The sequence below is a fragment of the Megalobrama amblycephala genome, linkage group LG15 (assembly GCF_018812025.1).
Source record: "Megalobrama amblycephala isolate DHTTF-2021 linkage group LG15, ASM1881202v1, whole genome shotgun sequence".
Classification (NCBI taxonomy): Eukaryota; Metazoa; Chordata; class Actinopteri; order Cypriniformes; family Xenocyprididae; genus Megalobrama; species Megalobrama amblycephala.
The window spans coordinates 19879278-19905093 of NC_063058.1; the positions used below are offsets into that span (position 1 = coordinate 19879278).

The window sequence follows — 25816 nt, forward strand, 5'->3', positions numbered from 1 at the left end:
GAGCACTTCAGATTGCTCCCTTTGAGCCTTTGCTGTCAGCAGACTTAAAGATTCTGTCTATGAAGACTTTGCTGCTGGTGGCATTGGCCTCCATCAAGAGGGTAGGGGACCTGCAGTCATTTTCGGTCGACGAATCATGCCTTGAGTTCGGGCCGGGTGACAGCCACGTGGTACTGAGACCCCTGCCTGGCTATGTGCCCAAGGTTCCTACCACTCCCTTCAGGGATCAGGTGGTGAGCCTGCAAGCGCTGCCCTCGGAGGAGGCAGACCCAGCCCTGGCTTTGCTCTGTCCAGTTCGCGCCTTGCGACTGTACATAGACAGAACTCGAAGCTTCAGGACCTCAGACCAGCTCTTTGTCTGTTACGGAGGCCAGCAGAAGGGAAAGGCTGTCTCCAAGCAGAGGATGGCCCACTGGATAGTGGATGCCATCGCCCTGGCTTACCAAGCTCAGGGCGTGCCCTGCCCGCTCAGGTTGTATGCTCACTCCACGAGAGGTGTCGCATCCTCCTGGGCGCTGGCTCGTGGCGCCTCGCTGACAGACATTTGTAGAGCTGCGGGCTGGGCGACACCTAACACGTTCGCTAGATACTATAGCCTTCGTGTCGAGCCGGTCTCCTCCCGTGTTCTCGCCACAGGTCAGAGGCACGGAGAGGCCCCGGCTTAGTGTCGGCTTGCTGCGCTACATGCGCTTCTTTTCTCCAGAGAGTCCCTACAAGGCAGACCCTGTCGAGTCCTCCGATATCCCTTCGGCAGCCGACGTGGCGGAGCGTCTGGCGCCAGGCCTATACTCCGTTGTATCCTTGAGAACCGGGTTTAGGCTGGGTTCCATATGTGTGACCCTACGGGGATCCCATATGGTTGGTTCCACGGTTGCTCCTAAACGAAGCCTGTGTCTTTCCCTCTGGGAGAACCTACCCTTCATCGGGTTGGAGTCACCCCAGCTCTTCCATATGTAGCACAGCCCTACAGGGTTAGTCCATATGTACTTCTCCACATAACTCCTTCGGGGAAGGATGTGGCTTCCGCAGCGTTCCTTTCCCAGCGAAAGGGTACGCTTCCCAGCGTTATCCAATAGTCTCACTGAATGGGTTTTGGGGAACAGCAGTGATCAACTCTCTCTGTGTTAGCCCTGTCCCACCATCCTCAGGCAAGGGGGTTCAGGTGGCTTACAACAGAGCGCTGGAAGGGGGCAGCTCCTGTGGCGCTTTGGTAGGGATTCCTATTCGTCGGTCTGTCCGACGTACGTCGAACGTGACCGACTGAATGGGAACGTCTCGGTTACAAAGGTAACCCTCGTTCCCTGAAGGAGGGAACGGAGACGTACGTCCCGTCGCCACAGTCGCTGTACCCCGCTGATGCTGCCGCCTATCCGGTTCGGCTCCTCAGCGAAAACCTGAAGATGCAACGCACCTGCTGCTCATTATATACCCGCGCTGCGAGGCGAGCAGCTGATGCATATGATTGCATGCCAATGTGCATTGGCTCGTTTTAGTTACACTCGAAGTAGATTGGCCTCTCTAGCGAGATTCCTATTCGTCGGTCTGTCCGACGTACGTCTCCGTTCCCTCCTTCAGGGAACGAGGGTTACCTTTGTAACCGAGACGTTTTGACCATAGACAGTAAAAGAAATGGACACAGCGACCCCATTGGAACTCAATTGAGACAAGTGAAGCCCATTTTTAGCGATTTTTAGCACTTCCGTTTCTGACGCGCAGACTCAAACTAAGCTTGATGACGTCAGCAACCTGTCTGACAGATGTAAATCTTCTAGTAGCTGTGCGTGCAAACTGCCATCGTTAATCTTGCAGAGACTGCGAGCTTGAACGGGGAGTTCTTTGGCGTGAGTGAGCAGGAGTAAGTATTTTGATTAATTATTTTGTATAGTATTTTAAAATGTAACGCCAGTACGCCATATTAAGTTAATGCATACTATTGCCTGCGAGCTTCTCCTCCTGTCTGGACGGTAATTTCTCTACTGTGCGACAGAGAGTCGAGTGGTTATGACGCAATCGTTAGCCTATTTTTACAAAAACTGTTTCTACGGGGCCATAATGTAACATAGAAGGTAATGGAGCCCTTTATACATTGTCGTGTATCTTTAGAAATAAATAATAGACAAATGGAGTCTTTAAACGCCTCAGATGTAAAGTTATTCGCTGTCAAAGTGACGCCAAAATGAATGGGAGTCAATGGGATGCTAACGCAAGTGAAGTTCTGCTACAAGATGGCGGCACGCGGCCGACTTCAACTTCCGGTCGACTTCCTTGGGCACTGGTTTTGACCATAGACTGTAAAAAAATATGGACGTAGCGTCCGTGACGTCACCCATAGAGTTCTGAACAGCAGTTTTGACGCCTAAATGAGGCCGCGGCCATCTTAGCTGCGCGTCACAGCACGTCACTCCCGGATAACTGAAAATGGGCAAAGAGGCGGGGAGGTGGTTTGAGCTGATATGACTGGTTGCTGAAACCACGCCCGCCTAGCTCGACATGACCATGTTAGCAGCAAAGGAGCTATCTATCTATCTAAGATACGATCTAAAATATTAATGAAGATAAGTTTTATCATCAGAACGTTCTAAAGGTTTACTGTCAATCTACGGTGTTTTTTAAGATATAGATCCTCCAACACCAGTAGTGTTGGGTGTGCAAATAACAACATGGAAAATCAAATGGGACTTCATACCTTTATAATGAAATAGAGATCGCGAGATGAATCCAATCCGTGGCACTTGGGTAAAATATGAGTGTCCATTGCAAAACAAAAAAACATGTCACATTTCTTCTGAATGATCTGCTCTCTGTCATCGTTCTTCAAGAAAGGATGCAATCTGAGCAGCGATCGTATCTAACAAACAAATGAGCCTGTGTCCAAAGTATATTTTTTTCAAAATAGTGCAGCAGTTTTAGTTATAATATCCAAGCAGTGCTGTCGGATTTTGATATCCTCCCGCCATTGTCATTGCAGTAAATCTCACAATCAAAACTTTCAGCCAATGCCACGATCCAACAACGTGTGTTCTGTGTCTCTTCCCCATGCATGCACATCTACACAGGCACACATCAGTCTCGCATATTATGCAGCAAGCCATATTTTATAATTGTATAAAATAATCGAGCACAAATACGGCTGAGATGCCAAATTCAGCGGCAGTGACCACGCCCTTAATTATGCAGAACTTTAAGGCTTAATATAATTTAAACGGATAAGTTATAAAAAAATTCACCCCCCTCAGAGTTGTCATGAAGGGCAAAAATAGCAGTATAGACCAAAACCACAATTTGAACCAACTTGTAAACATGTTTTTCTCTGCTATAAACTTGGCCAATTTAACATGGGACTCTATGAGATTCTGCTCTCTTTTGGAGCCTGTCCCTAGCGGCCAGTCGACGAATCGCAGTTTAAGTTACTTCCGTATTGGCTTCACGAGAGAAAGGGGGAGGTTGCCGCTTGGTTTTGACGCGTAAATGAGGCCGCGGCCATCTTAGCTGCGCGTCACCGCACGTCACTCCCGGATAACTGAAAATGGGCAAAGAGGCAGGGAGGTGGTTTGAGCTGATGTGACTGGTTGCTGAAACCACGCCCACCTAGCTCGACGTGACCATGTTAGCAAGCAAAGGAGCTATCTATCTTAGATACGATTTAAAATATTAATGAAGATAAGTTTTATCATCAGAACGTTCTAAAGGTTTACTGTCAATCTACGGTGTTTCTTTAAGATATAGATGCTCCAACACCAGTAGTGTTGGGTGTGCAAATAACAACATGGAAAATCAAATGGGACTTCATACCTTTATAATGAAATAGAGATCGCGAGATAAATCCAATCTGTGGCACTTGGGTAAAATATGAGTGTCCATTGCAAAAAAACATTTCACATTTCTTCTGAATGATCTGCTCTCTGTCATCGTTCTTCAAGAAAGGATGCAATCTGAGCAGCCTTTATGTTGTAAAACTGAATACGATCGTATCTAACAAAATGTGCCTGTGTCCAAAGTATTTTTTTTTTCAAAATAGTGCAGCAGTTTTAGTTATAATATCCAAGCAGTGCTGTCAGAGTTGTATATCCTCCTGGTATTGTCATTGTAGTAAATCTCACAATCAAAACTTTCAGCCAATGCCACGATCCAACAACGTGTGTTCTGTGTCCCTTCCCCATGCATGCACATCTACACAGACACACATCAGTCTCGAATATTATGCAGCAAGTCATATTTTATAATTGTATAAAATAATCGAGAAAAAAAGCACAAAAACGGCTGAGATGCCAAATTCAGCGGCATCTGAGGTAACATGACGGCTCACAGACAGCAGCGCAATCTACCTGTCACTCAAGTGACCACGCCCTTAATTATGCAGAACTTCAAGGCTTAATATAATTTAAACGAATGAGTTATAAAAAAATTCACCCCCCTCAGAGTTGTCATGAAGGGCAAAAATAGCAGTATAGACCAAAACCACAATTTGAACCAACTTGTAAACATTTTTTTTTCTGCTATAAACTTGGCCAATTTAACATGGGACTCTATGAGATTCTGCTCTCTTTTGGAGCCTGTCAGGACCTATGGTCAGGACCCACAATAATGTGAGAAACTGCGAATATATGATGCATGGAGATAGAACACGTATAGTTTAGTTAAATTACGGTTATAGCTTATATTGTCTTCTTGTTTTATATTAGTACAGGCCTGTTAACCGTCCGAATGATGGCCAAAACTATACAGATGAGTTTTATGACGTTTATTTTAATCACTTCACAGAAAAGATGAAGTGTGTGTTTTCACTCTAGAAAATCACTGTAAGACCTCAATAAAACACTGCAAGTGTGCATTAAAATATTATCCATAAACTCTCTCTCTTTCCCTTGTATTTTTTATCACCAACATACATAGAGAAGTAACGTTAGCCTACATAGAAACACTGGTTAACAACAAATATATAAACAAATATATAAATACCTTATGCCTTTCGGGTGGTGCTTAATAAACTTTATACCCGTAAATAAGCTCAGATCTGAACTGTAATAAAGTGCCCTTACCTTCATTACTGCCGTATTTAGTGTCACTCTGGAGACTGTAAGATGGATCACGAACAGTTTTTACTTGTATGTCCTCCTTGAGTAGCACATTTTAGTAGTCTCTGTTTTGTGTCGTCTCTTTGTATTGATATTCGTTCACAAAGCAGTCCGGTGTGAAATGATTCACGCAGACATAAACGAACTTCGACAGAACTGTGGGAGCATTTTCCTGGAAAACCAAGTTAATCCACCTCGTTTTCAGCAGCTCACCCACATGGAAAGAACCTATATGTGGATATATGCGCATATATGAAACCTATATGCAGTGTATATGTACATATATGCTGCATATATGCACATATATGATAATATATATGCTGCATATATGCACATATATGATAATATATATGCTGCATATATGCGCATATATACTGCATATATGCTATATATATATGCTGCATATATGTGTATATATGCCACATATAGGCAAAATTGAGGTGCATATATGTGCATATACAGGAAATATAGGTCTCCTGTATTGCTTCTTCATATCCATATGTATGCCCTATACATACAAGATATGTCTTCTATATAGCTAATGGCAGGATCTGGTCATTTTGTAGCTCATATCTCATTTTTGACTGTCATACATGATGCCTAGCTCATATTTTCTATTATCAAGGCAAAAACTAAGAATTAACGAAAAAAATTATGCAAGAACTTATGTATGTGCGAATGTAGCAGTTATGTATTTAGACAATTATTTTGTGATGCCACTTGCCATGACCATATTTGGGGTTTCCTGCCGCCATGCTGACTTGGGGTGTTGACGCACTTTGCTGCTTCCCAGTCTGCATGAGACATCACAGCGGTAGGTCGCACAAAGTTTTTGCGGTGATTCAATTAAGGCCATGTTTCATGTAACAGCTGAATTCACATGATATATTTGTATGATTGTAATCCAAAACCCCTCTGTGATGTACATTCAGATGTTTCGTTGATTATTTTTCTTTACTTAAGTTACTTTTAATATCTCTCTTTCTCAGCGTTGTGCGTTGCTGCCGCATGCTGTTTGTATGCTGCACAAGTCCTCATATATTGCCATTTGTGTTATACAGAATAAAGTGAGGACCTGATGGCAAGATTTTTCGCAGTCTGTCTTTGATTACGACGCAATGCAGAAAACACACCGCTACACGAACACGTGAAATTGGTCCCACATGGAAAAAGCCTATATAAACATATATGTTTATATAGGCTTTTTCCATGTGGGACCAATTTCACGTGAAACATATATATATGTTTCAATATAGGTTTTGATATAGGTTTTACATATATGTGACATATATAAAATTGGCCGTTTTCCTATATTATGTGTACATATATGTACACATATGTGTGTATATATATATATATATATGTGTACATATATGTGTACATATGTGTACATATATGTGTGCATATATGTGTACATATATGTGTGCATATATGTACATATAATATAGGAAAACGGCCAATTTTATATATGTCACATATATGTAAAACCTATATCAAAACCTATATTGAAACATATATGTTTATATAGGTTTTTTCCATGTGGGCAGATTTAGGGAGTAAATGAAGAGAGTTATGTGGATTAATCCATCCAGCTACAGAACACCTAAAACGCTTGGGAGACATTCTCATCAGTGTAGCAATGGCGGACTCGCTGTAAACAACGGCTCAGGGGTGCGTTTCCCGAAAGCATCGTTGGTGAACCATGGTCGTAAGTCCCATTGAACTCTATTGGTAACGACGGAACGTGCGACCATAGTTCGCTTTGGGAAACGCACCCCAGGGCGGTTCTATGTTCAAACTTAAGTGTCAGTCAACACTGTGGGTGGGGCCTGTGGCTTTTGTGACGTCACACTGTCAGGGATCTGGAAACGGCTTGTTCTGAGACACTGCTTATGATTTATGGGGATTAAAAAAAAAGGAGTGGGTGGATTTTTATCACTATAAGGTGGTTGTGTACACACACTGCCAACACACATTTATGTCCAAACACCAGGCAAAAGTGAATTTTGCATAATAGGTCCCCTTTAATATGTTATATGAATGACATCAGAACAGTAAATTCATTGTAGCTCAGTAGGTAGGATAGACAGTGTAATTGGAACACTTTTTGCTTTTTACATTACCACTGAAAACCTAAAAGCATTTAATTGTTTCATTAAATATTTATTTTATTTGTCTTAACGAAATTATAATAATATCTATAAATATTTAAATTTTTTCCAGTTAGTTCATAAGGCAAGTACTTTTGTTCCAATTGTACCTATGTTAGATACAGTTGAAACAGTACCTTAGTAAAGTTGCCAAACCAACAAATTTCATATGTTAACATATCTTATATATTTTTCTATATTAGATAATGTCACAGTCACTAGTTCCAGCACTACGTTTCCCAGCATCCCTTCTGTCCTGCAACTACATGTCATCATCATCACCCACACCTGAAGTCACTCATCATTATCAATCATTTGGACTCCCTTTATAAACAGTCACCTTACTCACCAGTGTTGTCCGTTATCTTATGTTGTTAGTGTGTGTAACCTTTGTTCCTGTATGTTCCATTTGATTACCTAGTAAAGTCTGACTATTGAACTTATATTCCTCGTTGTGTGTGTTCCTACACAGCTAAATTGTAACAGATATTATTCCACAAAAAGATTTTATTTCAGCTCTTCACTTTATTACTGTTCTTTACAGCTGAACAGTAATAACAGTAATACAGAGTGATTTTGCCAGCCCTTTTACTCACTCTTGATGAGTAGAGTTCTTGGAGAGTGGGATGGGGTGTAGGCCTACATCCAAATAAAATTCCATCATAAGTTCTCTCATATATTTTCACTCCATTAAGTGCATATCTAAAACAGAAATCAATTTCTTATAATTCAAAGCAATATCACCGCGTATTGTAATTTTGTATGAGAAGTCACTGAATTACATTTCAAACTGGAAAATCACAATAAAAGACAAGAGACAAAAATACTTTTAATTTTTTTTATTGATTAAAATTACTCAAATTTGACTGGCTAAGGGCAATTTACAGAGTGCTTATACAGAGATTATTTTATAAATGAATCCTGTCAAGTGAAATGAAATAAAACACAGCTCTGATCAATCTGATTCAAGAACAAATCCTAGAGTCTGAATTGCCTGCTTGCTCATTTGATTTCCTGAAAAGACATGTGAACTACCTGCTAAGGATGACCTAATAATCTCTGTCATGTTTCAAATTACTACATGAATCGCACATAGCTTGAGGCAGAGGGATCGAGGGATCTTCGCTGACATTCGTAACAAACCCACAACCTTAAAAAACAAAATAAAGTTTGGATGAGAGCACAAGAGCCTAATCAAGAATCAAGACTCCAAACAAACAATGCAGTCCAATCTGTGAACTGGTTCAGCAGGTTGAAAAAAACTTTGATAAAAACTTATTTGGTATCACTTTATTTTATTTACTTATTACAGTGTAATTACACATTTAAGTACTGAGTAATAAGTTTTGAGTTTTCATTTGAAGTTAGTCATACATTTTTTTTCTGGATAATGTATATTGGTTAAAATAAGTATTCCTTTTTAATAAATAAATTCAACATCAATTAAAGAGGAACATTGACAGAGGTGCACGAGTGGTACGCAGGTGCGCATGTATGGTAAAAATGAATGATGCGCACCAGAAAACATGGAGGGAAGCGCTTTTGAGTACCAACATTTTTGAGGACCGGTTCACAGGGACACATTTACTTACTGGAGTAGGATTTTTCTCCATCTCTGGTAAAATGGCAATCATGATGATAAGTGTGTTCTTTATTTATTAGGTGTGCAATGTATCGCAGTTAATCCATACGGATAAGATCCAACGGTTCAGCACACATGTGATTTGTGAATTAACTGCTAAATTTATCCATCATAAAATGAAAGTTTATCATTTGGATGTGTTTTGTCTCACCAATTAACGCATTCAAATGATTTTAAAAGCGGAAGAAAAGAAAAATCGGGACTCGCGAGCTGTTATCTCTCCCTCGAACACCGAATTAATTCTTTTGAGTTTATTTGCGCTTAAACGGACACATACACACAAAATTATGTCAAAATACCTGTCTCGGCAAGTATTCTCTCGGTTATGTCATAAGTGAACAGTTGAGAAAGAAACCGAATGTGTGTCAGTTATTCGGTCCGTGCTTTGCTTCTTAAAGTGACAGCAGCCTAATATTCTTGCTGTTGTCTGTCATTAATGTCAGTAAAAAAAAAATAAATAAATAAAAATTCATTATCATCATCTAACTTTTTCAAGAGAAAAGAAGATAGTGAGGGGAGCAGTCAGGAGGAAATTGATGAGGACAGGTTTTAGGATAATAAGTGTGTCACGTAAAGTGTGCACCAAGCAACATCTCCAGGTGCTCCCTTGAGAACCAGACCAAAGAAGTTATGTGCACGCCTGAACATTGACGTTTATAAACAGCAGCTTGGCGCCACCATGCATGCCATCTCTGCTCACTAGACAGGGTTACCAATAAAACAAACTAGGTACAAACAAACTCTGTTGTAGTTGGCCTGAAATATGAACGCAAAACAAACCAAAACAGGACATAACCCTAGAAAATACAGAATACTCAATCATACATGGTTTCCCTCATCAGAGGAACGATGTTGCCCATTACAGGCATCAGAAGTGCCGTCTCCTTGAGGCAGATCTTCATTTATGTGGAAAGGAGGAATTCCTGGTGCTGTATTGACTCCTTTACATATTTTATAGCTCTTCATGAGCTCTCAACTGGTAAAGATATACCACATGTACGCACAAACAATGAGCACATTTAGCTCAGCACACAGCATTCTTTTTGTTACAAAATGTACATCATAAAAGCTGTTTTCTCTCTAGGTTTGGTGTTAAAAATAACATTGCTAAAGCGAACCAGGACTAAATGCATCATTTTCTTTTTTGGTCCAGACCAAAAGAACCAAGAGAACCAAACTACACTGTAAAAAATGACCGTGATTTTAACAGTAAAAGACTGTAAAAATCCTGCGGTGAAAAACTGTTGATTGGTTTACAGAAAGTTTCCGTACTATATACGGTGAATAACTGTAATAGATCTAATGGTACATTTAATGTAATTTTACGGTAAAATACCGTTAAATTCACAGTTTTTGGAAGTGAAAAATAACAATTCATTGTAAAATTTACAGTGAAAAACCGTATATTGACATTCCCACAATTCCCTGCGTGATACTTCACATTTGATATATTTTCGTTGAAATAACTCTGTTTCTTCTTAGTTTTTCTCATTTTTTTCTAATCAGTTATGTATATTAGGGTTTTATGTTACATCTAATGTTGTTAAATTAATGTTTATTGCATTTTTAAAATTTCATGCATGTTACCATGATGGTGTTTAGTGTGTGTGTGAATGACACTGTGTGCACCTTCTATATATTAGTATTGTGCTTCTCAGCTTGTGGAAAAGCTGCTTGTGATGAACTTTGATTCATCATGTGACTCTCATCACCACTGTGTTTGGTGACTGTCAGTGTATTATAAAGGTACAAAACAGATATTAGTACTTCATTAGGTTAGTAAATTAACATTATATCAGTTAATGAAATACGTTATTTTACCGTAAATTTAACAGATTTAAAATGTAAAATTCACATGTAACTCCGTAAGTATGTTTACGGTTTGATGTCATTTTTAAATTATTGTTCTGGTAACCACAGCTGCCGGTATTTTTCCGTAGAAACAACGGGATTTTTTTTTACAGTGTAGTGCAAACACACCCAAGACATAGTGGCACAGTGCAACTGGCCCCTGATCCTGCCCTGCAGGCACACAAGGTAAATCCACATATGCACAAAAGCATTTCCTGTAAGTCAAAACCGTTGTGTTGTTCTTTCAAAAATTATGAAAATGTCTTACATGTTTATTCTGTATCTACTTTCAGTTTTATTCTTTTCATGGGTGTGATGCACTATAAATTCAGTCTGACACACACATTTCAACTCACATTTCTCTAAACACAAACACTGTGTTTGGATGAAACCTAAATAACATCATTTATAAGAGTCACTCAAAAAAAAGGACATTAATTATTCTCAGAACTAACTTTGTTTTTTCCTCTTTTGTTTTCGCAGAAAAATGTCGAGTTCAGGCTTATTTTCAATATTCGCTTCTCCAGATCAAAGTGATGATGATGAAGACTATGATAGCTCTCAAAACCAAAGGTTAGTAAAAAAATTTAATTTGCTTATTACTAAACTATTTTTTAAGATAGTTCATTTTAAATTTAGTTTGAAATGCTTTTTTTACGCTTTTATAGGCATAGTTTATTTATTTTGTAAAAAATATAATTTTATAATTTTATATTTAATTTTATATTCATTAGATTCATTAACATATCCTATAATATTGAATTTTTTAAAAATAAAAAAAACATTTTATCATACAAATAAAAAAGAAACAATCATAAGTAAGAAAAAGAAATCAAAAATGGATTATAACAAATATAAGGGGAAGTTTATATATGAAAGGACAAACCGAATAAGATAATACAATGTGATCGCTGTGTTTTTTAAATGAATGTATATTTTTATCTTTACAGTGAGGAAATGAAGGGAGAGGTTCACAGTTATTTAGAGGAGAGCATTCGTCCTTACATTGATCTGATCGACACTCTGCGGTCAGTTGGCATTCACAAGGACTTGGCATTACCGACAATTGTAGTGATCGGAGACCAGAGTTCTGGGAAAAGCTCTGTGTTGGAAGTGTTGTCTGGAGTTGCATTACCAAGAGGAAGCGGTGAGCAGTGTTGGGCAAGCTATTTAAAAAATGTAGCTAAGCTACAGACTACTCTATAAAAAAGTTAGCTAAGTTGATACCCTTCAGTGAAAAGAACACTACAGTCTATATGGAAAATCTACTTTATTTAGATTTTTTTTCATGTGTAATGTGTGAAAATTGTCGCTAGACTCTAATTTGTTCAGTGTGAGGGGGAGCTTAGCGCATACTACACACTGTGCCACAGTACTGTAGCTTACAGCACAGCACTGTGTTAAAGCAGGGACATATATTTTGGAGGAACCACCCAACTGATTCAATTGCGTGAATGATTTATTTATTCTGGAACTGTTTCAATCGATTCAAACTCAAAATGATAAGAGGTAAGAGGTAAGAGGAACCAATTTAAAAGATTCCCAAAACAGACCCTATTGTTCTGATTCTAAAGAGCTGTCAGAGAGTATACACATACCTTACTGAAAGGTTTAAAATAGTTTTGACATGAAAAGCTGTTTAGAAAATAACGACGCTACCGAGAAATTTTAACGACATTTCTGCCCATAACTTGCAGTGAAGACTGTTTTACATTCAAATTGTTCTTCTAACATTATCAGTTTTCTAATAATTGTTAACTGAACTGTGTTTGCTATAGGAATTGTCACCAGATGTCCACTAGAGCTGAGGCTGAAGAAAGTAACTGGTGTCAAGTGGAAGGCTGTTCTCTCCTACCGTGATACGAAAATTGAATTTGTGGATTCATCATTAGTTGAAAGACATGTTGAAACAGGTTAGTAAAATGTGTTTTGTTTTTTCTTTTAAAAGTGTTAAGAATAAAGTATTCAAAGCTTTTTAAAAAACACTGTTGCCTAATATGCATTAACATATTTGGTTGAGACTGAGGGAACTATGTGTAAAATTTAGCTAAATTATAGCTAAACTAAATGTACTATATATACTACCAAATAAAGTCCACCTTTAATGTAACATTTACCACAAAGGTAAGCCTAAAAAACATACTTAGCCACACTTTTACAGAGTTAAAGGGTTAGTTCACCCAAAAATGACATTTCTGTCATTGATTACCCTCATGTTGTCCCAAACCCGTAAGACCTTCGTTTGTCCTCAGAACACAAATTAAGATATTTTTGATGTGGGTAAATCTGAGGGTATCTGATCCACACATAAGCAGAAATGACACTGCATCTTTTGAGGTCCAGACGGGTATTAAAAGACATTGATAAAACAGTAAATCAGTGGTTTGGAGCGTCAAAGTCATGTGATTTCAATGAATGAGGCATCGTTATGTCATAAGTCTTGAAATTGCAATGGTTTGCGTGACTTTGGAAGTTTGACACACGCTCTGAACCACTGATTTGAAACAAAAGATTCATAAAGCTTCAAAGCTTCATGAAGCAGTGTTTTGAAATCAACCATCACTAGATATTGTTGAAAAAGTCCCTGAAAAAGTAAAATACCTGTAGGCTGGTAGAAACCTTTACAAACATTAAAAACAATATAGATCTCTTCACTCCACAAAAAAGCAAAAAAAACAAACAAATCTAATTTAATGGTATTCAGAACAGGAATGAAAATAATAAGTAGCCTATAAAACAAACAAATGATAGTGACATTCATTATAAACAACATTAATAATAAAAGCCTAGCATAAACAAATATATTTAAAGCAAAACGAAACTGCCAGCATGTGGGAAATGCAAATATACTTGGGCTCTAAAGATAGCACTGTCATTTGGAACAAATTCAAATGTGTCCAAAATTTTTGCATGCTTGACGTGAATTGCATTGTATTGTGTTGTATGCCACTTTGGAATATACTGTAAGTTGCAGCAAATTATAACAACACTGAGTATATTCTGGAAAATACAGTTTGGTGAAAAACACTTGTGAAATTCACTTTTTACCCCTTAAAGGCACACTTCACTTTTTTTTTTTTCGAATCCATTCAGCCGATCTCCAGGTCTGGCGGAACCACTTTTAGCATAGCTTAGCATAGTTCATTGAATGTGATGAGACCAATAGCATCTCGCTCAAAAAAATGACCAAAGAGTTTCAATATTTTTCCTATTTAAAACTTGACGCTTCTGTAGTTACATTGTGTACAAAGACCGATGGAAAATGAAAAGTTGCGATTTTCTAGGCCGATATGGCTAGGAACTATACTCTCATTCTGGCGTAATAATCAAGGAACTTTGCTGCCGTACCATGGGTGCAGCAGGCGCAATGATATTACGCAGTGCCTGTGACCCCCTGCTTGCACAGGGAGCGTGCCTTGCAACCATGGAGACATTTGTGAGAGACGCTGCATAATATCATTGCGCCTGCAGCACCTATGATACGGCAGCAAAGTTCCTTGATTATTACACCGGAATGAGAGTATAGTTCCTAGCCGTATCGGCCTAGAAAATCGCAACTTTTCATTTTCCGTCGGTCTTAGTACACAATGTAACTACAGAAGAGTCAAGTTTTAAATAGGTAAAATATTGAAACTCTTTGGTCATTTTTGAGCAAGATGCTAACGGTCTAATCAGATTCAATTAACTATGCTAAGCTATGCTAAAAGTGGTACCGCCAAACCCGGAGATCGGCTTAATGGATTTGAAAACGGTAAAACTCAACTATTTAACTCTAGGGGAGTTGGAAAATGAGCCTATTTTCATAAAAACTGGTTTGTTCCTTTAACATTTTGATTTTATCTGGTAATGTTGTCATTTGTGCTATAAAACAATGCTGTGATTCTTGCAATTCAAAGAAGTAGTTACTAACGTAACCTTTGTTCCCTGTGATAATGGGAATGAGCATTGCATATGGGGAAAACTCAATTTTTCTCAGAATACTGAAGCCTGATTGGTTCATGTGCACCTGCACAGACAAATGGCTTTGGACGGGGCCAACTGCCTATTTAAGTCACGCTGAAAGCCATTTTCATCCGAATTTTTCCAATGTGGAGTGGTAGCGTTGACTCATGTGCAGGCGCAGCAAGCTATGCAATGCTCGTTCCCGTTATCTCAGGGAACCAAGGTTATGTAACTGAAATATTCCTTTCCATTGCGGTTCACTTGCATTGCATCAGTAGATAACATGTATGGGGAATGTAATTCAAAGCACCGTCCTAATAGCAGAGAATGGAATGCTGTCCTGCAAGCCCGTAGCCTTGGGGTGCTTGGTGACAAGGGCCCCATAGCAGGCTACATGAAAGATAGGGACTTAAAAGTTTTGTCCAGCAAAACAGGCTCCGGACAGGAGCTGGAGCCCCTGGGGCATGATGCTGCCCGAAAAACCCCAGGGAAATGGTTAAGCGAACAATATCCATGCATGAAGAGCAGGGACTAAGTTGTAAAACCTTGCAAGGATGGCGAAGACCAGCTGGTCGCTGCACAGATGTCGGCAATGGACACTCTGCTAGACAAAACCTAAGAGGAGGCCATTCCCCTGGTGCAGTGAGCCTTCACCCCTATAGGGCACTGCAAGCCCACTTGTAAGCCAGTGCTATCATGTCTACAATCCAATGAGATAGTCTCTGCTTCGTAATTGGCAGCCCCTTTGAGCAACCTCCGAAGCACCCAAATAGTTGCTCTGACTGCCTGAACTGGCTAGAGTGCTCAATGTACACCCTAAGGCCCGAACCGGGCAGAGTGGGTATGGCACTTGCTCATCCTCAGTGGAAGGGAGAGCAGAGAACATTATGACCTGTAAGGTGTGGAAAGCACCTTAGGCACATAGATTATTGGTCTAAGGATGAATTTAATGTCATTAGGCCCAAACTCAAGGCAAGATGCAACCACTGAAAGAGCCTGCAAATTGCCAACTTGCTTGACCGATGCAAAAAAACTAGCAGAAGGGCTGTCTTTAGCAAGAGAGTCCGAAGGTCGGTTGTTGCGGGCGGCTCAAACGGAGGGCTTCGGAGCACCCTCAGGACTATGGACAGGTCCCAAGATGGCACCATGTGGGGGCAAGGTTTATTCAGCCTCCTGGGCCCTCTGAGAAACTTGACGACCAAGTCGTTTTTCTCAATAGACTGGCCAGCTATAGGAGTGTGGTTTACTGCAAAGTATACCTTGAGTATGGATGAGGTGCATCCACCATCCAGCAGCTCCTGTAGAAATGAAAGTATTGATGCGATCTTGTAAGGTAGAGTCTATATCTTGGGCTGAAAACCAGCTGGTGGCCAGGGAAGCTTGGTGTACACTTTTTCTTCCGCGCTGTCAACCGTGGTGAGGGCAGACGAAAAGTAATAGTGGATGCATCCTGAATAGGGGCGGTGCGCACCATGACTTATTCAGTTCTTCGTAAACTTTGGGTGTCGCCCCAGCTGCAGTAACCATTCTTCGAGGCGATTGTGGGCAGGCTACTCTTGAGCCTCCACTCCACTACAGCCTTCGTAAAGTTCACCCAGTCCTCTGCTTTAGATGCAGTCAGAGACCTAGTGTAATCAAAGTCCTCTGAGCCACCAGATGAAACCATACTGCTCACACCAGGGCGCTGGTCTTCGCGGGTGAACAGTACTGGAGATTCGCGGTTGCTGGGCCGACATAAGCTCGCTACAGCCTGCTGCTACACCCCGTGGCTTCACTGTTTCTTAAATCACATCTCGAGAGGGGAAGAGAATGGGAGAGTGCGCGAGATGGGATAGCTCTCTTTTAAAAAAGCGATCCTTAAGCACAGCAATGCTAGACTCAGGCTCTTGCAGTGAGAACAGCTGGTCTCTGTGAGTGCAGCCTCGGCGTGGATGTGTCCCAGGCAAGCGATACACTCGGTGTGCTGCTCTGAGGGAAGCAGGGAAGCTCTGCATGAGCCACACTCATGGTGCAGCATTTTGCAACAAATGTCACTTAAAGTTTGCTTTTTTAAGTGGAATTTACTCAGACAGAGTCACCAGATAGCCGCAGGAGATAAGCGCTGCTAAAGCCCTGTTAATCTGCTGCTTGAGGTTTGTTTTAACGCGAGCAGAAAGACTTCTTCTCTTCAGAGTTGGTGAGAAGAATATCTTTGTGCTTTAAGGAGAAAAATTCTGATATAAATGCTTTTCAGCACGACTTAAATAGGCAGTCGGCCCATCCATTTTGGCAGGCTGAAAAGCCATCGTCTATGCAAGTGCTATTGACAGCTATTGATGCAATGCGAGTGAACCACATTGAAAGGGAACATCAATTTGTGGTAGCATAATTGACACCTTTTATATGATGAAAGTTAAAAAGCTAAAATATATGAGTGTGTTACAGCCCAGAATGTGCTGGCGGGAAAAGGGGTGGGAATATGTGATGAGCTCATCACTTTAGAGGTCATGTCACCAGATGTGTGTGACCTCACACTGATCGATCTACCTGGAATTGCCCGAGTCCCAGTACAAGGACAACCAGAGGATATTGGAAACCAGGTGAGCTGTATAATCTGATTTATCACGCCCCATTCAGTACCATACCAGTTTTAAAACTATGTCTAATATCTTGTAGATTAAAAGTCTGATAACAAAGTTTATCGAGATGCAAGAGACTATAAACCTGGTAGTGGTCCCTTGTAACACTGACATCGCCACAACAGAAGCATTAAAAATGGCACAAGAAGTAGATCCTGAGGGCAAAAGAACTATCGGTAATGCACTCTCACCAAATATATTCGATATATATGAGCACCTGAGTCAACAAATGCACAATCTAACATTTACACTATTTTTCATTCTCATTTCACAGCTATTTTGACCAAGCCAGACCTCATAGACAAGGGAACAGAGAGGAATATCCTGGACATTGTCCACAACAAAGTAATTCCTCTCCACAAAGGTTACGTCATGGTGAAGTGTAGAGGACAACAGCAGATCGATGAGAAAATTCCTTTGGAGGAGGCGACAGAAATAGAGAGAGATTTCTTCCAAAACCATGACTATTTCAGGTCTGAGGATAATATAATTTAAGTTTGTGTTGCCAAAAAAAATAATGCCTGAAAGACTTGATTTGAACTGTTTAGGTCAGGTTTTGTTTTCAATTTCAACTAGTTGTCTACATTCTTAAAAATAAAGGTTTCAAAAGTGATGCAGTGATGCCACAGAAGAGTGTGAAGAACAATTTATAACCATTAAAGAACCTTTTTTATTACTAATAAAAGTGTTCAATTGATGTTACTATTCTTAATACCTGGTAAACAAGCTATTTGGACTAAACTAAACCACCTTACAAAAAGTGCTTTGTCATTTTCTACAGATGCCTCTTGAAAGAGGATAAAGCAACTATTAAATTTCTTGCCATCAGACTGACTCAGAATCTTGTCGATCATATCAAAGTAAGTTTTTAAATGTCTCACTCTAAAGGCCTGCTTACACTGAACACTGAACATGTAGTTGTACAAAAGAAACTTCAGTTTATGGCAGCGTGAATTGTAAGTGGATTGAGAGACATAATAAATCATGTTTTGTTTTTTTTGCTCCATCTTTGCCAGAAATCACTGCCACAGCTCAATGAGCAGATAATAACACAGTTGTGGGACGTGAAGAATGAGCTCAAAGAGTGTGAGGCTGGACCACCAAATGACCCTAAGGGGGCCAAACAGTTCCTCATTGAAGTAGGATCTCAAGTCATCACAACTTTTTGCTTCTGAGAATTATCATTTAGTGTCCAAATTGCAGGAAACCTTTTGTGTTTGTTGTGATATTCTCCTTCTTCCTTGTGTACCTGCTGTAAAATATCTTGGCATCAGATGGTCCCAAATCTCATCCACTGTTCAAGCACACATACACATCACTGTCTGACACTAGGTGGTGCTATGGTTTATAGAGTTCATGATTGAAATGCTGCATCTTCCTTGTGTTGTTGTTGTTGTATTGTAAATTATTTTCCAAATATGTTTTTTTTTTAACCTCCCTGGAGAAACACTTTTGCTTGAAAATGTACAATAGCATGCTTATGTAACAAATATGATCTCTTTATCACAGATCTTAAAAAGATTCAATGATCAAATCAACTCCTTATCATCAGGGGAGCTGATTAATCCAGAAAATGTGTTTTCCCAGCTTCGGGCTGAATTCAAGAAGTGGAATGATCATCTTAACCATACAAAGTCATCCTGTCAGTATATTTTCAACATTATACATGCTATAACCTTGAATTCACTGCTATTGTGATTTTCTAAGAGTTATAAGCTTACAAAAAGTCAGTTAATTTTATAAAAAAATCCATCTTGTTTCCTAAACAAGTTTGCAGTTTGAAAGAGTTTTGCAAGAATTACAGAGGGAGGGAATTGCCCGGTTTCAGCAACTACAGAATGTTTGAGTGGGTTCTGCAGCGCCAAGTGGCCACACTTAAGAAGTCAGCCATGGAATTGCTCAGTGTCATCAAAGGTACCATCACACATCTTATCGCCATTATAAAACTAAATGATTAGATCACAACTGAAATGATGTATAATATTTTTAGTATATCTAAATTGTGAAACTTGTTTTTTTATTTATTTATGTATTTCTCCTGAAGACATCATCCTCAAGCAATTCAAAGATGTGTCCTATAAATGCTTTCGGAACTACTCTGTACTTCAACATATCACTGAGGTAAATATTGCTACAATAATAATTTTTCAGTTATTCATTTTGGGATAAAATCCATTTTAATAGGCCTAATTTCAGTGTTCTGTTATGTGTTTTTGCAACATAGAAAAAATGAAAAACATTACAGAACAATGTAAACTTACAGAAAAAGGTCTTTCAATCGCATGTGCTTTTCATTCAACAAAACAGTTAAAACTGAAAGAGCATTTAAATTATTTTTATAATTCAGAAAAAAAGGTGAAAAAATACTCTTGTTTTAATTTTTTAATGAAATTATCATTAAATGTACCCTTTAAAAAAAAAAAAAAAAAAAAAAATTCAACATTTTAAAATAGTTTTTAAAAGGAGGTATCACCGAAATTGAGAAGCTCTTCCACTGTAATTGCCTCACTTGCTGTGTGCTTTTGTGTTTGTAACCCAATGCTTTGTAAGCCAATATTCCAACCCCCAAAACCTGGAATATTCCTTTAATCGGGTTCTTATTTCTCTTCATTTGAAACCATAGACCAAAATCAACAACATTCAGTCAAGTCAGGAAGATAAGACTGAACAGAGGATCTCAGAGCAGTTTGAAATGGAAAACATGGTCTTCACTCAAGATCCCATCTACTTGAAGATCTTGAATGAGATTAGCGAAGAGACATTTTCAGAAAAGCAATTACCTGTCTTTGACATAAAGAGCAAGTACAGTGAAATGCTGCAGGCGTATTATGAGGTAGATTTTTTCTAATTTTCAGTAACAAATATGAAGCTTTGTTCAGAGACTGAATGAACTGCAGTGCTTAGTACCTCTGTGATTTTCTTTCAGATTGTGGTGCAGCGGATGGCTGACCAACTGCCCATGATGATCTCTTTTTTCATGCTGAAGCAGACTGCTCAGCTCCTGTCTACTGACATGTTGAGTTTACTGGACGGGGCAGATGTGAGCGAGCTCCTGTCTGAGGCCACTGAAGTTGGTACAAGACGCAGAGACCTACATGCCCGTCTGGACCGTTTGACTGCAGCTCAGAAAGCACTTAATGATTTTATTTGAGGGACCTACTGACTTGTCACATCTGTTTAAGGTTTTTCATGCCATGTGATTCCTTAATCTTCTCATTTGTTCTTCTTCTTGTTGTTTTTTAATGAGGACTAGCATCCATAGGTGCATTACCAAAACCTTCTGCTCCAGAACAGAGTTTAGATTCTATTCATCAGCCTTGTCTCCCTAATAAATTCAAAGAATGCTTTACTGTTTATCTCACTTGACCATTTTATTAAAGCTTTAATATTTGAGGTCTGTTTTTCCTCATTTCTTCTATCATATTGTTCCTTTCCTGCTCATATTTAGTACATTCAGTAACTGCATGAGATATAGTCTCCTCAACCTGCCATTGTTCATGTAATCCATTTGGATGTTTTCCTATTATTTTGGGAGTGCTGTTTAAATTGGAATACCCTAAACTTATTCTACTGTAAATACATTTTTTTTTTTCTTGATTTACCTACATATCTTATTTTTTATTTACTTTATTAATTAAGCTGTAAACCCCTTTCCCCACTGTTCCACTTTATTGCTTTTAGTATATTAGTACTGTATCCACATTTTTCTGTTGCTTAATTAATCAGATTAATAAGTTCTCCTCATGCGTTGTGGTCATGCTTTGTTTGATGTGTTAGGTTTTCATTGGTTGATTTTGTCATATGTTAATCAGTTCTGTTTTGTCATTGGTTCATTGTCTTTATCATGCTCAGGTGTATCTTGTTTGTCATAGTCCATGTGTTTATATAACCCTTTTGTTTCCATAGTCCTTTTGTTAGCTTTGCTTTTTTCATGTAACCATGTCAAGTTCAAGTCATAGTCAAGCACTCTTGTTAATGGCACTGTTTACTTCTGTTTGTTTTGTATTTGGTTTGGGTTTTGCTCATTAAACTGCACTGTAAACCCTAATAAGTTGCTTCTACTCAAATTATTTGTGGAAACACATCCCCGCAGTTTAATTGAGTACCTAAAAATACTTGTTTTATCTTCAAATCTTGTTTTAAGTTGACTTAATGTGGTCTTCCCATTGAATAAATTATTTTTTATATTTATTCAGACAACGTAAAAGTACACTTAACTAAAATGTTCTAGTTTATATGTTGTTGCATTTCTTTTATTGAAAATGCAATATCATTAAAACAAATGATTGCTTCGCATCAACTGCAATGTTTGAGCCCTTACATTTCATAGCTAAACTTTGATAAAATATACTGATTTAACAGCATATTAACCATATCAGTTAATAAATACAATTATTGGTGCTTGAATAAAGTAAAGTAGGAATTAGTAACAAAACATAAACTGTCTGAAAATAACCAGTGACTAATCCCATATATAAGAAAAAAGGTCTTCATGATGTAGTGATTTTTACTTTGTCCATCCAAGGACGTGAAGTAAAATAGGGATTGGATTTTTGGATCACACGTCTCTTAATGTGTGGTTATGAGTACATCAGATGACCCACTACTGCTAGGAAGCATGCTCTTCTGATACACTGTCTCGGAGTCGAGAGGCAAAGACTGTTCTACACCCTGAATGTGAGTCAACAGGGAGATGATACGTATGCTTCTGCTTTGAGTGCAATCCAGGAATTTTTTCCCCTAAAGTTAATGTGGTTGCTGAACGTTACCGCTTCCGCCAATGGAGCCAATGCGCGGGCGAGACCACAGACCAGTATGTCGTTGCTCTGTGTGAACTGCTCTGTGCCACCTGCAAATTGGGCCTAAGGGAGGACGAGATGATCCGTGAGCAGCTGGTTGAAAAGACTAATTCAGCTCGCATCAGAGAACGGCTGCTGCTGGAAGTACCACTCGACCTTAAGAAGCTGTGACTACCACGCGGCAAATTGAAACTGCAACAGCAGAGGCCAAAGCGATGATAACGTCATCGGACAACTCAGTACAACAGTTCAACAACACAACAGGCCCCAACGGAGCAAAAGCAAAGTCAGCATGATGTGCGGACCTCCTAAATCCACCGGTTCACTAACCATCTACCACTGTGGATCCAAGCAGCATGCAGCTAATTTTCTCGGATGCCCTGCTAAGGATGCGGTGTGCAGGAACTGTAACAAAAAAGGACATTATGCTAAGGCATGTCATGGAAGCAAACGGGTGAGTGAAATTACAGTGCCTGAAGTGATCGTGTTAAATATTGAACATTCTGCTCGTGACTGTGGCAAAATAATGTGTACAGTACAAATAAGTGTAAGCACAGGACAAAAAATGGGATGTTCAGCTAATGGTAGATACTGGATCAGCTGTGTCTATATTACCAATGTCCATTTACACTGCATTGTTTAATCAAGCACCCCTCTCATCACCGAAACTCAGTCTAGTTAGTTTTAGGGGCGATGCAATTGAAGTGAAAGGATGCCTGGCACTGCCATTGCACTACTGCAGACCTGTACATCATACAAAAGGGATCAGCTGTGCTGGGCAGAGACCTCTTTACTGGACTGTGTTTACAATTATGTGATGGCCAGATCAGTACAGCCCAATGTGTCAATCCTGTCTCATCTGTGGCTGCAAGCTCTGAAAACAGACTGGGATGTGCAAGAGGATTTGTACATCGTGTCAAGATTCGGCCTAAGGTTCAGCCCATTTAACAGAAACTCAGGCACTTACCTTTCTCAATCCGCGATGAGGTGTCCAAGGAATTACAGAAGCTTGTACAACAGGATGTAATCGAGCCTGTGGATGCATCTGAGTGGGTCTCCCCGATAGTGGTCACCAGAAAAAAATACGGGGGGATTCGGCTCTGCATCGACTTGCGTGAGCCTAATAAAGCCATCGTAGTGGACAGTTTTTCTCTTCCGCATATGGAGGAGATGTTCGCAAACCTGTGTGAAGCCAGAATGTTTCCCACATTAGACCTCCAAAGTGCTTACCATCATCAGGTTGCATGAGGACAGTCGAAAAATTACTGCGTTTATTACACATGATGGGTTATTTTGTTTTAAAAGGGTTCCGTATGGACTGGCCTCAGCTCCAAGGTCAATCTGGAGTTTATTGCTACTTAGATGACATCATGGTCTAGGAACATGATGATAACCTGCAATTCATGCTGCAGCAAATTGACAAGGCAGGACTGAAACTGAACACAGCAAAGTGTCACTTTAGACAGCCAGAACTGTCATTTCTGGGCCACATGCTGTCTGGGAAGGGATTGCGGCCTGATGCTTTGCATGTCTGACGACGTTAGTCTTCGTTCATTTCTGGGGCTTACGTCATGGTATTTTAAGTTCATACCAAACTTTGCTACCGTGGTAGAGCCAATGTGCATGCTTTTACGAGGCTCTGTCCCGTTCATGTGGTCACCTGAGGCTCAGGAGAGCTTTGAGACTGTATAGAGACTGATTGTGAATAGTGCTGCCCTCACACTTTTCAATCCAGAACTAACCACTATTGTGACCACAGACGCCTCAGACAATGGAATTGGAGGTGTTCTTACCCAGGTGCATGCAGACAACATAGAGAAAACAGTGGAATTTTCCTCACGCACCCTTACAGCAGCAGAAAGGAAGACTCCACGGTAGAAAAAGAAGCACTAGCATGTGTTTGGGCAACAGAGAGATAGAGGACCTACCTGTGGGGACGACACTTCATATTGTATACAGATCACAGCCCACTGACCAATCTTTTGACATCTAAGGGTCAAGGCAGAGCAGGTATGCGCATAGCCAGATGGTCAGCTAGGCTGATGGCATTTACGTACGGCATTCAGTATAAACCAGGGTGTGAGAATGTGACTGCAGACTGTTTATCTCGCTTACCACTGCCTAGTACTGAACCGAGTCTGGAACATGATGTTGAAGTTGTAGCACTCACTTCTACGCTCACTGCAATAACCAGCTCTGAGTTCAAAGCAGCATGCGATTCTTGTCCTATTCAAGCCGAGCTACGCAGACTACTCACTTAAAAATGGCCAAAGTGTGCAAAAGCACTGGATCATGCTTTACATACAACATGCGCGTGCCAGTATTGAGTTCTCTTCTGCTCTTAACGAACCATAACACACACAAATTATGCCAAAATGTCAGTTTTGTCAAGTGTTTTTCAGAAAGAGTAGCCTAACCCACCATTCAAGCAATTGCCATTAATTTGAAAGTGAAAGTCGAAACATCGAAAGCTCAGCCGAACAGCTGATCAGCGGGTTTTTCATTTTTAATGTCAAAAACATTCCTCGTCGCGGAGAGCATGGTTCATAGTTGCATAGCAACGACAGACACTACAGGAGCGCAAGCTTTGGAAACAAGAAGAAGAGAGCTGCGTGGCCGCGTTTTTAGACGCTATATGTGAACAGCCCCATAAGTGGTTTAAAAAAAAAGAGGTAGAGGCTCCGCCCCTCTGTGACACCGGTGTTGTGTAATATTCGGTTCCTGTGAAAAACTGTTCCAGTGGGTGGAGTATACGTGAATATTCATGATATTTTCCCTGTTGTGGGCGTAGCCTTGATACAACGCGCAGAAGAATGGAACTGAAAATATTAGTGCTCAAATCGAACCCGTTTAATGGATTATTTCGAAACGGTAATGAAGATTTAATGTTAAGCATAAACTGCAACAGCTGACATTTTCAAAACTATGAATATATGGTGTAATATGATAAATCGTCTGTGCTGTTTTGCTTGATTAATTACAGACACAGCAAACAATAAGCGAATATGCTCGTCTAGGCATTTGATGTCTTTATCTTTTATTTATTTATTTATTTTATTTGTGAGGTTTTCGATTTAATTTGAATATTTTGGTTAGTAGCCTGTATTATACCTTTTTGCCATTTGGTGACAGCAGAGTGTTAACAACAATGCCTGAAATAAACATCTGACAATGCCTGAAATAAACATCTAACAAAGCAACAAGTACTAATCGATTATAATAGTGTTGTGTGGGTGTTTACACTCACCACAAGGTACTCCACTTTCTAAATAAATACTTCTTTAATTAACCAGGGTTCTTTAAAAAAAACCCTTCTAGATATTCAAAATTACACCAGAAAAGACATAAAATAAACTACCAAAGCTTCAGATAAACAAAGAAAACAATTCAAAATAAATCAAACTAGAAATATAAAAAAAAAAATTCAACAAAATAGGACAAATTAAATAAAAACCGAGGCAATCTGTTACAAAAAAGACAAAAATATACAAATAATAATCAATCACACATCACTTAATTCTCAAATAATAATAATAATAATAATAATACAAAAAAATATTTCCAACTCATTTCATACTTGTTACAAAAAAACACCAATCTTACTCTCCAGGCGATCTGGTTATTGGGATTCTCAGGGGTGCTCCCAATCTACAAATACATACTTAAAATAACTTTACACTCTTCTCAAAACCCCCAACCAATCTCACACACCTCATACCTTTTAAAACACCCATATTAC

General features: G+C 39.4%; 1 protein-coding gene across 2 annotated transcripts; it reads left to right on the plus strand.

The window, feature by feature from the left end:
• The first annotated feature begins 11042 nt into the window (after nucleotides 1-11042).
• LOC125247180 (interferon-induced GTP-binding protein Mx3-like) lies at nucleotides 11043-21326 on the plus strand. Of its 2 annotated transcripts, XM_048158390.1 has the most exons (13): nucleotides 11043-11291; nucleotides 11669-11865; nucleotides 12497-12631; nucleotides 17085-17239; nucleotides 17316-17454; nucleotides 17553-17751; nucleotides 18060-18138; nucleotides 18295-18417; nucleotides 18788-18920; nucleotides 19049-19192; nucleotides 19323-19399; nucleotides 19902-20111; nucleotides 20205-21326. In XM_048158390.1, the coding sequence occupies exons 1-13, from the start codon at nucleotides 11206-11208 to the stop codon at nucleotides 20427-20429; spliced, it is 1902 nt and encodes a 633-aa protein (XP_048014347.1). In that variant the 5' UTR covers nucleotides 11043-11205; the 3' UTR covers nucleotides 20430-21326. The 2 variants fall into 2 exon arrangements, with proteins under 2 accessions (XP_048014347.1, XP_048014348.1); XM_048158391.1 differs by lacking the exons at nucleotides 11043-11291; nucleotides 11669-11865 and adding an exon at nucleotides 12078-12227.
• The last annotated feature ends 4490 nt before the right edge of the window (nucleotides 21327-25816 follow it).